The 11,438-nt window shown below is 41.7% G+C and overlaps 1 protein-coding gene across 1 annotated transcript; it reads right to left on the reverse strand.

The window, feature by feature from the left end:
* Positions 1 to 2,485: 2,485 nt before the first annotated feature.
* Positions 2,486 to 6,751, reverse strand: FAM237A (family with sequence similarity 237 member A). Its single transcript, XM_054381397.1, has 2 exons — positions 6,343 to 6,751; positions 2,486 to 2,631 (listed from the first exon to the last, which is right to left on the reverse strand). The coding sequence occupies exons 1-2, from the start codon at positions 6,749 to 6,751 to the stop codon at positions 2,486 to 2,488; spliced, it is 555 nt and encodes a 184-aa protein (XP_054237372.1).
* Between the last annotated feature and the right edge of the window lie 4,687 nt (positions 6,752 to 11,438).

Consider the following 11,438-nt stretch of genomic DNA (forward strand, 5'->3'; position numbering starts at 1 on the left):
AAGTTTAAGAGATCCACTTCCCTCAGCCTTTCCTCATAAGGGAGATGTTCCACTCCCTTCAGCATCTTTGTGGCTCTGTCCTGGATTCCTTCAAGCAGTTCCCTGTTCTTCCTCAACTGGTGGGTCCAGAACTGGACACAATATCTAACACAAAGTTTACAGAGGACAGTGGTAAGAGGCAATATTCTGTCTTAAACAACAAGGACGTTTTGAATTATCCCTGTACAGCAAATCTGGTTGCATCTCATACTCACAGCACTTGATTTTTTTTTTTTTACCCTTAATTCAGTCACCCTAGAAAGTGGCAATCTATAATAAGTGAATCAATAGCAAACATCAGCATTGTCTTGTGTTTTCATGCCAAATTGTTGAGACCTGGATAAAAGCAAGCAAGACCTAAGTTATAAAGTAGATTTGAGTTCTGAGGCCTTCAGTGAGAAGAAATTATCTGAGGTAGGAGTTCCTTTAGGAATGTTGCTCACAGTTTTACATGTAATTAATTGCATCCCCTTTTTTACTTCAGCATAATTAATAACAGATAATCTCCTTTACATCAGCAGTTTCCAAATGTTCTTCATACTGTGATGTATGTTGTAGAGTCATCTGGTTTTCTCTTTTTTTCCTGCCTGTTTCCTCAAAGGACAAATGATGCTATAGTCTGTTAATTAAAAAGCTTGCTGAAGCAGGGAAATTGTTTTTTATTGTAAATTTGCTTTTTTATGTTGCTAAACATCAGCTTAGCCCATAGTGGTATTTCACTATTTCTGTTTCTATCTAAAGAGAGGAAGAAAGCTGCCAGCAGCCCTTTCCTTGGGGATCCTGTTGTTACAAGTGGGATCTAACATGGAAGAACTAGCCTCTCCCAAATGGCTGTGTGGAAGATTACCTAAGATAAACAGTACCTGTTCAGATAATCTGCTTGGGTTTACATCTGCTGGAGCTTGAGAGCATGTGGGAGCAGGTAACGTCTGATCTACTACAATACCAATCCTTCTCAACTGAGGCGTACAGCCCTTAATACTCACTTTATCAGTTGCTGGTCTTAATAGCTGTAAGGACTGTGGGTGAGGTCTGTGTCTCCCTGTTAACACAAAGTCGTGCACAATGGGGGTTTTAGATATATTAATCTAATTTACATAATTAACAACAGGAGTGAGCAGATCTGTTGTAACAATGCCCTTACCTCCTTCCTGCCCCTCCCGCATGGTAGCAGAGCACTCTTGCTGAGAACAGAGGCAGCTGGGGCAGGGTGGGTGTTGCTGAGTATTCTAAACCGTGTTCTGTGCTCATCCTGCTTCAGTGTTCTCTTGCGTCTTTGAATGTTTAAATGGTTTACTGTATGCTTGACTTTAACCACAAACACGGTGCTATTGAAGCTGAGAGCTCTCTTGCAGGGTTTTTTTTTTTTGTCTGCTTCTGTAGGATCCATTTCACCCAATGGGACTATGTTTAAGATTTCTTTTGTTCACACCCAGTATGCATTTTGAGATTTTAGTCACACATTTTGCTACTTAAACCTATTTCTGCAAGCTGACGAATATTCAACAAATGAGTTTTACTTTGGGCTTTTTGGAAAAAAATATTTAAAAGGCAGCCAAATATTGCCACATGCTCAAGGAAAGAAACTTTGAATGAGCCTCTAAATGTAGTTGCCCTGCAAAGCTGAACTTTGTAGTTGCATTCAGCCAGGCAGACAATGGAAATGTTTCATCAAAGCATCAAATGTTACCTACCCAATGTTATGGTGAATGAGTTTAATATAAAATTGCATAATAGAATTATCAATAACAGTCAGAGGAAATTGATTTGTCTACAAAGAACTTGAAACTGAAAAAGAAGCAAATTCAAGTTATGTGTGAGAATTCTGATTAAACACCTTAACTGAGAACGTATAAAATTTTTAGTGTTTTTAATACTTAAAAATTGAGGGAAAATAATATTAAAATACCATGTGAAAGCAAAGAGGTGAGCTGATAAAACCTGTTAACTGGTTTACTCTTGCTGGAAAATAGAAAATATTTTTGGAAGGTATTTTTAAATATAAAAATGTGTACTACTTTAATAGCAAAATGTCTTTCAGCAGTCGTTGCTTTGTACAAGTATACAGTTTTGCATACAACAAAACATCACCATCTCAACTTTAATCCTGTCTTGAAGACAGTGGAGGTTTTTGGCAACTTTCTGTTCTGGTTGTCTGTATCTTATTAAGTATCAGTTATTCCTGATTTGGCACCCAAAATAGGTCATGTGCATTACAAAAAGCCTGACATACACACAGATTAAAATAGGCAACTGCTTATAAATCATGCAATTTATTAAGGAGGCTGATTTCATAGGTAGTTAAAAAAACTCCACAAGTCCAAGTAAATCAGAGATACACTGCTCTTAGCTATAGGCCTTCTTCCATCATATAAATTGACATCCATAGGGACTAAAATGAAAAAATTAAAGAGGAGTAGTTAAAAAATATCTACAAATCATTTGACTAGCTGTGTAATTGCCTCTTCTTCCCTAGCTGTCCAATGATTCTTCCAAGTAATGCAGATCTATTCTTATGAGTGCGAATACTTAAATCTTCAAATGGGCCTTTCTTCTTCAGAACTGATGACCTCTGAATATGAGGAAATATCCCTGAAAAGTGACATGAAAATACATATAAGTGATCAATTTCCAAACAGCAAAGAGCAGCTGAATATTCTGCTTCCCACATCCATGTTTCCTCCATCTTTAGATGCTGCTGGTCCCCTTAAACCTCTTGTTTTGGCAACAGCTATATCCCTTTATTTGCAAGTTTTCTTTCAGTGACAAGTTACTTTGATCTTTTCCTTAAGCATGTAATTTTTCTTCGTTCTCCCTTTAAAACTCTTGCATTTGTAATCACTCAAGTCTGATCACAGTCTTACTGAGTCATCAGCTTGTCATCCACCTCCTTGCACACTAGATGAGATCTCTCACACTCAGTAGCACATTGTTTCCTTGAGGAATGATAGGGCATTTTCTTTGCAGTGTTCCCCAAAAGCTAGTAGACTGGCTTTATTTCTTTTAGACGTATTTGTCTTCTGAAAAAGTAACTGGCCAACACAGTACTTGTTTATTTACCAGACCTCAAGTGCAGAGTGCAGCAGACTTTGCCCCTCAGGCCTCCCTGGCGCTCATTAAGAGACAGTTGTTACTGCTTTAATGTATCTGACTCCAGTATTGGAGTTATGAAGCCTGCTTTTTCAGAGTGTTTGGGTTTTATTAGGGGAAAAGGATGAGTTACGGAAGATGCCTTAGCTAGGCAACTGTAAAGAACTCTCCCTACATATCTCAGTTTAAAGCTGACTAACTTCTCTGCAGGTTATCCAGGGAAGCTCAATTGCTGCTAGGCTAAGTAAGATGTTAGCTGGATGGAGTTTGTCAGGTAACTCTTAAAGAGCTGTTTTGATCTTGTGGTGCTTTTCATGGATTGTGTGGAGTTTGAAGTGTATCTTCAGACCTGTTAGTAACTACGACCTGGAAGGACTAGACGGGTTCAGAAAACAGTGTTTGAGCCTTTAAGTTTGGACCTGGCATACTTCTACCCCTGTCCTGGTGCATGCTCAGACAGACTTGTTTTCCCAGGAGGGTAAAGTAGAGGGAACTGCAGAAATGCTTCCTAGATGTGATGAAGTTCTGTTCAGTACTTCTATTGAGTCCTTTTACCAAGGACTTCACTAATTTTTTTGCTTGGAGGGCTTGTCTTAGAAAAAGCTCAGTTCCTGATATTCAGTTTTCACAATGACCTCATGGGATTTATCCTTTAGTTCTGAAATCTAACACTAGAATTAACAACACCTTAACATCAGCATTTCTTTGCCAAGTCTAGAACTCTGTCATGCTTTTCCAAGTCAATTATATGTTTAAGGAGCTACTGTGGTTGGAGTTTACAGACTGCTCCTGATTAATGATCTTGTTTGTAAAAATAATAAAAACCACCAACCAACCAAAAAACACAATCCACAATCAGATTGAAATTGTGGCTATATTTCAGAGAGATAAGATGAAAAAATCAATATGGAGCAATAAGAATGCTATCAAGAGTTGCAAAAATTAATGATAAAGCAAAAAAAAAAATCTTGTTTTATTGTTTGACTTTTAGAACAAACCTCTGAAAATTTTTCATACTTGACCATTAGATGGGAAGTACACAAGGTTGCTCAGATGCTGATAGTGCTGCTCTCTGGGCTAAGCAAACAGGCTTGTACATCTCTTTACATACAAGAAGGTGTACTTCTATTACTCATCATTTGCTAGGATGTGATTTCTATCTGCAGTTATTAACAATTGATTTCTGCTTTCCCTGACGAAACAAGGCAGTAGGGTTAAAAAGATTAGAACAGCTAGCTTTGTCAAGAAACTGTGAGACTTGGATGATAGTTTAGATAGCTCCTCCAAAAAGTAAAATTTAGGTTGTGACTGCTATAAGCTGCCTGCTACTGACTGATGTTAATCAATTGTACAGAGAAACGGATTATCTGATTACCGTTCACAAAACAAAGAGATAAAAGAATAGAGAAGGGGAGGAATTATTGTTTGTTTCAAAGTGCAAATACTTAGTGCTTAAAATCTCTCTGTATAGGAGTAAACAAAAGTAAGTCTAAATTAAAAAAAAAGTAATTCAAAATACATTAGACTGTTATGCTTAATCTTGGCTGGAACAAAAGCTCTTTAGGAAAACTGGTGTGATATAGGCATGAAGAGCCAGATGTAAACAAAAGGCTAAGGGGGAAATTAAACAGTGGTATTTAAAGCTACAATCCTGAAAACAAAAATTCACCTGGGGCTTTAACCTGGTGGGCATCTCATTTTTTGATAGTACTACTGCCTCATGTATCTAAAGGTGCATTCCATTTGTACCCAAAAGTGCATCATTCTGGTCAGGACTGAGAAACTTAGTGCTTTTGTGGTGTCTATGACCACTTGAGAACCTGAAGGGTGATCTGTGTTCCCTGCTATCCCCATATCTCAAGAAAGGGAAGATCTTCTTGTAGCTATGTGATAGGTCAGATTCTTTGCAGAGCAGCACTGGGTACATGCCTTGCTTTTAAAGTGCAGATAGTGGTTGTTTGGCTCAGAGTTTAGAAACAGGCCCTGTGTGTAAGAGTAGTTCTTCAGTCTGAGGCAATTGATTCAAACACAACTCCTATATCCTATCTTAATGGCTAGGATACTCTCTGTAGGTAATGGGGTTAAGGACCTCTCAATCTTCTCAGTCTCAAATCCTATCTTTACCTTGCTATACACAAAACATTTTAAGGGCTTGACAGTAAGGACTTCAATCCCTTTTTTTTAGAGATGCTGTAATGGGTAAATGCCATGGATGTTTCCCTCAAATATCTTAATAACTAAGACACCAATCTCAGAAGTGGGGATAAGGGTCTGAATCCTTTCAGTTCTGCCTTCTCCCTGAGGGTCCACTGTGCTACATTGTTGTTGATAGCACCAGCACTTCCAGCCATCTATGGCTCCTGTCCCTTTGTGAAGGTGGACATTCTCAAAGGAAGGATACATTTGTTGGTAGCAGGATCAGAACTGAAGTCATTGAAGGGAGTGAGATTTAGGAAAAGCTATGCTTTATCTTCCTGCTAGGAATGGAGAGTGTAAGTGACAAGCCTCTAGCAGATCCTGCTTTGAGGTGCCAGTTATCACCTTACCACATATACAGACACTTACTTTAAGCCTAGGAATTCAGCTCTGGGGCTGGGAACCTGGAGATTAGGAATTGCAGCATTTAGTGTCATAGGTATTGTTCTTCCTCCTGAAGCTGCATCTGAAAGCATGCACGCATCTGAGTCCTAGGTCTGCTTCTATTTTATGGTGGGCAAAGTTACCAGTATGGAAATAGGAAATATCTAGTGGTTGACTACTAGATGGCAAGTAAACTACCTACTCTTCTGCTGAAAGGCTGCTCTTCTCCCCAGCAGCAGCAGTGCAACACACTCCTGGGGTGATGCACCTCTCAGAATGAGGACTTAAGAACCAGTCTGTCCTTGGCAGAGCAGTGATAAAAATGCTGCTGTGGAAGAATATCCTTGTATGGTGAGTTGCTGTGCTGCTTGCTTTGTTTTCTGCTACCCCTTTTCCCCTACTGAACTGAAACTTAAAAGCTGTCATTAGAGTTCAGGTTGTTTGGAGGTCAGATTTTTACTGAGATCACTTTGACCATAAACATAGCTCTATATTGGAATGGGGAAAGTGGGGGGAAGTTGTGCAGCACTGTCCTGTTTTTGTACTATCACCACATAACACAATATTCCTATATCCCTTTTCTTTCCCACTAGTTCTAGTTATTGCCAGTGAGACATGTATTAAAGTAGTAACCTTGGTTTCTCCCCATGAACTGGGAATGTAGAGTAGCAATCCTCTGTTCTGCCTCTGCTAGCTGCCTTCTTCCTAGGCCATGGGTTCTGGAGAGCACGCAGTCCACATAGATATCCCAGAAGAGCTGAGCCAGGTCCCAGAACAGAGCCCCATGTTTCAAGTTCTCTGATGATTTCAAGAAGATCATGAAGTCCCAAAAGCCACTGACGGAGTCGGAAATGCGAGGCTTCCTCATCTCCAGTAACAGAGCTGAGGAGGATTCCCAACAGTGGGGGTCTGCTCGCCCAAGAGCTAGTGGGTCAATCTGGCTGTGGCAGAGGAAAGGCATCACACAGAATGCTCCCATGATTAGCAGAGTGCAGGTGAGTCTCATGTTGCAGTGGATTCTTCCTCTGTTTCTAAGGTCCATTGTGTCACTGAAATGTAACAAAACCAAAAGAAGCTGAAAAACTCACTGTTAGATGCATGAACAAAGCATGATATAGAAGACACTTCAGATGTTGGTTAACTTTTTCTTCTCCTCAGAGATCTGTGTATGCTTTTTTTTTTTGCGTAGTCTGCAGATAGTAGGTAGAAAACTGTTGAAAGTGTGTTCTAATGAATTAATGGTAGGTTGCAAACCCATCCATTGAACAGGAGTTCTACCAGCTAGAATGCAGAACAGCTCTGAAAAGAGAGTATGGTAAAGCCACAGCATAGCAGGTCAGGTTGCTCAGCTGACCTTGAATGTTTCCATTCAAGGGATGGGGCTTCTACTACCTCTTTGGGCAACCTGTGTCAGTGTTTCTCTACCCTTGTGGTAATGAGCTTCTTCTTTGCATCTAATCTAAATCTACCTTCTTTTAGTTTATAAGCATTACCCCATGTCCTGTTGTAACAGGCCCTCCTAAAAAGTCTGACCCAATCTTTCTTGTAGTCACCCTTTAAGTACTGAAAGCCTGCCATAAGGTCTTCCTTGAAGCCTTTTCTTACCCAGGCTGAACAACCCCAGCTCTGAACCTGTCCTCACAGGAGACACGTTCCAGCCCTCTGATCATTTTTGTGGAGCTCCTTTGGACCTTCTTGAGCAGGTCTTTCCTCTACTGAGATTTTTAGTATTTAAAGTACTCATGGTTATTGCTGTAGCAATTGTCTGTAACGTTTAAATTGTGAAACTTGGTAAGCAGCTATAGAATGATAAAATTATAAACTTTTGGGGACAGGAAGGCTCACCTGTCTCCATCAGATTTCATTTCTAGTAAGTGCTTCTATTATTCATTTTCTAGCATGCTTCTAGTATTCCTCCTATTACATTTCTGATACAGGTTTCTAACAGGTTTGGGGGTTGTTTTTAGTGTAACTCATGGCATATGGAGAACCTCCCATTTGTGGAAAAGAGCAACACCTGAGATCGGTTTTAAGGACAAACAATTCTGTTTAATTTGTGTGCAGATCTCTTGAGTATTCATTCTTTTATGCTTATGGTGTGATTGTTGGAGGTGGAGAAGCTACCTCTGAATGAGATCACCTTAGTAAGAACCTGGCTTTTTGTGTAGAAAGACTAAGAAATCATTTAGAGCACAATGTTTCTCTGCTATGTAATGAAAAATGTCAGAGTAAGTTTGTGCAGATGGATTGTGTGAGAAAGCTAACCCAGCCACTGCCAGTGAGCAAGACCAGGGAAAGGTAAGTGGCTTTGTGGAACGTACCTCATTGTGCAGCTAAAGGGCTCTGCAGAGATTTCAGCCCTGGCCAGGCCATTCTTACCTAGTCTCTTATTTGGCTACATGGTCAGGTTCTGGGAACATTTTGGAGGTATTCAGACTTTACTCTCCAAGTGCTTACAGTCACCTTTAATATGATCTTATTTTAATATGATCTTATTTTAATATGATCTTTTTTTTTGGGATCCTGTGAGGAGGAGAACTGGCATAAGCCTTGGATCTGAATGTTTCTTTTAATGAACAGAAGGAAAGCACACCCTTCTCACACTGCACTGCCTAGTGGGATGTCACTTATGACAGTGGTGGTGGTAATGGTGGTGTTCTTATACTGCTACTGAGATTTCCAGAAGCATTGTCCTCTTCAGAGATCTGCTTGGCAGACTGCCATGGGATACAGCCCTGGAGGGAAGAGGGGCCCAAAAAGCTGGTCAGTAGTCAAGAACCATCTCCTTAGAGCCCAGGAGCAGTACATTCCAAGAAGGATGAAGTCAGGCAAGAGTGGCCAGAAGGCTGGTGTGGACAAACAAGGTGCTCCTGGACTTACTTGAGAAAAAAATAAGAGTATATAAGCAAAGGAAAGAGGAACAGGCCACATGGGAGTACTAAAAAGAAGTTGTTCAAACAGACAGGGATCAATCAGGTTAGGAAAGCAAAAGTGCAGATATAATTCAACTTGTCTAGGGACATAAAGGGGAGTAAGAAGAATTTCTTCAGGTACATCAGGGATAAAAAGGTGGCTAGGGAAGATGTGGGGCCTCTCCAAAAGGCAAATGAAGACCTGGTCACGACGGATATGGAGAAGGCTGAGGTGCTCAAGACTGCTTTGCCTCAGTGTTCACTGGCAAGAACTCCAGCTGTACCACCCAAGCTACAGAAAACACAAGTGGGGAGTGGGAAAAGGAAGATCTATCCACTATAAGTGAAGAGCAGTTTTGAGGCCATCTAAAGAATCTGAAGGTGCACAAGTCCATGGGACCTGACAAGATGCACCCACAGGTCCTGAGGGAACTGGCAGATGAATTTGTCATCATATTCAAGGAGTCATGGCAATCTGGTGAAGTCCCTGCTGACTGAAAAGGGGAAACATAACCCCCATCTCCAAAAAGGAAAAAAAGGAACACCCCAGAAACTACAGGCCAGTCAGCCTCAACTCTGTGCCTGACCAAGATCATGGAGCCTCCTGAAGGCTTTGATAAGGTATACAGAAAACGAAGAAGAGGTGACTTGCTTTACCAAGGGCAAATCATGCCTGGTGAATTTGGTGGCTTTCTGTGATAGAGTTACATCACCAGTGGATAAGGGAAGAGTAACTGATATCTACCTGGACTTGTGTAAAGCATTTGATACTGTTCCTCATGACATCCTGGTCACCAAACTGGAAAAGTATGGACTTGAGGGGTGGACCACTTGCTGGATAAGGAAGTGGCAATATGGCTGCACTCAGAGAGCTGTGATCAATGGCTCAATGTCCAAATGGAGTGACATGGTGTTCCTCGGGGGTGCATACTGGGACCAGTGTTTTTTCACATCTTTGTTGGTGATATGGACAGTGGAATTGAGTGCAAGTTTGTGGATGACACCAAGCTGTGTGGTCAGGTTGACACACTGGAGGGACTTGGACAGGCTTGAGAGGTGGACCCAAGGCAACCTCATGAAGTTCAACAAGGCCAAGTGCAAGGTCCTACATCTGGGCCAGAGCAATCCCAAGCACAAATATAGGCTGAGTGAGGAGTGGTTCAAGAGTGGCTGGCCTCAAGGAGAAGGCCTTGGGGGGTGTCAGTCGATGAAAAACTCAAGATGAGCCAGCAATGTGCACTTGCAGCCCAGGAGGCCAATTGTATCCTGGCCTGTATCAAAAGAACTGTGACCAACAGGATGAGGGAGGTGATTCTGCCCCTCTGCTCTGCTCTTGTGAGACCCCACGTGGAGTACTGTATCCAGTTGTGGTGACCCCAGCATAAGAGGGACGTCAGACTGCTGGAGTGGATCTACAGGAGGGCCATGAAGATGATCAGAGAGCTGGAGCAACCATAGCTGAAGCTATGGGGGCAGGCTGTGACAGTTGGGGCTGTTCAGCCTGGAGAAAAGGCTCTGAAGAGACCTTATAGTGACCTTCCAGTACCTGAAGGAGGCCTACAAGAAAGCTGGGAAGGGACTTTTTACAAGGATTTGTAGTGATAGGACAAGAGGGAATGGATTGAAGCTTGAGGAGGGTAGATTTAGACTGGATATTAGAAAGAAATTCTTTATAGTGAGGGTGGTGAGACACTGGAACAAGTTGCCCAGGAAGGTCATGTATGCCCCCTCCCTGGAGGTGTTCAAGGTCAGGCTGGATGAAGCCTTGAGCAACCTGGTCTAGTGGAAGGTATCCCTGCCCATGGTGGGGGGGTTGGAACTAGATGACCTTTAAGGTCTTTCCAACCTAAACCATTCAGTTAATCATTTTGTGCCCTACTACACAAGGTAGGTTTTGGTTGCTTTCTCAGAAGCAAAACTGAAGACATCCTGTGAGTCACTACTTCATTCTTACTTGTTCATGCATCAGAGCCTTTCCACTGGGCAGCAGACACCTGTACATAGATGCTATGCAATATACATATGCTGTGCATATGTGCATACATCTGTTTATTCAGACCTTTTCAAGAGATATCATTAACTTTCTTTTCAAGATTCTAGTTAACAAGACAACCTAGCATCTCACGTGTGACTGTGGGGAGGAAAAAAAAGTCCAACCACAAGAAATAGTTCAAAGAAAGGAATTATACTAAAATTGGCTTTTGAGGCTGGTTCCACCACCTGGATAGGGGCCATCTGGTTTGCACTGTTAACAACCAAACTGGTTGTTTTGCCTTTTTTTTTTTTTTTTTTTTTTTTTTTTGCCTTTGGAAACTTTCTGCTTTGTAAAACTGCCTAAGAGAAGGGCAGATCCAGAACCCTTGTCAGAGGTGTGAGCAAAGGCACTGCCCTGGACAGGGCGCTGGCAGGGCATTAATATGAATGTGTGAATGGCATTAGTCAGGGTCAGTAGCCACCACCACTAGTCCTTATAGCCTGGTCAAACTCGGACAGCGTTTTGCTGTTAGTCAGGGATCAGTTTTGTTGTCGCCTTTTTTTTCTCCCCCCAAGTGGCTGAGAGCTGAGGGGATGCTCGGGAAATGTCAAATCTCAGTAATCTCTTACCTGTGCTGCAGCAAACGCATCTGTGCAATTCCCCCCTCGCCCTCCAATCTTTAGTTGTTTCTGTCCATAACCTGGAGTTTGTGTGCACTACTTAAACCTTCTGACTCCCTCCCGCTTCCAGTCGTGAGCAGTGCCTTACAGTAATGACAATAGAAGTTAATTAGCTCATTCGTTACCACGGTTCGCTCTGTAGGAGCGATCAGTTACAAATAG

This window comes from Indicator indicator, chromosome 5 (assembly GCF_027791375.1).
Source record: "Indicator indicator isolate 239-I01 chromosome 5, UM_Iind_1.1, whole genome shotgun sequence".
Classification (NCBI taxonomy): Eukaryota; Metazoa; Chordata; class Aves; order Piciformes; family Indicatoridae; genus Indicator; species Indicator indicator.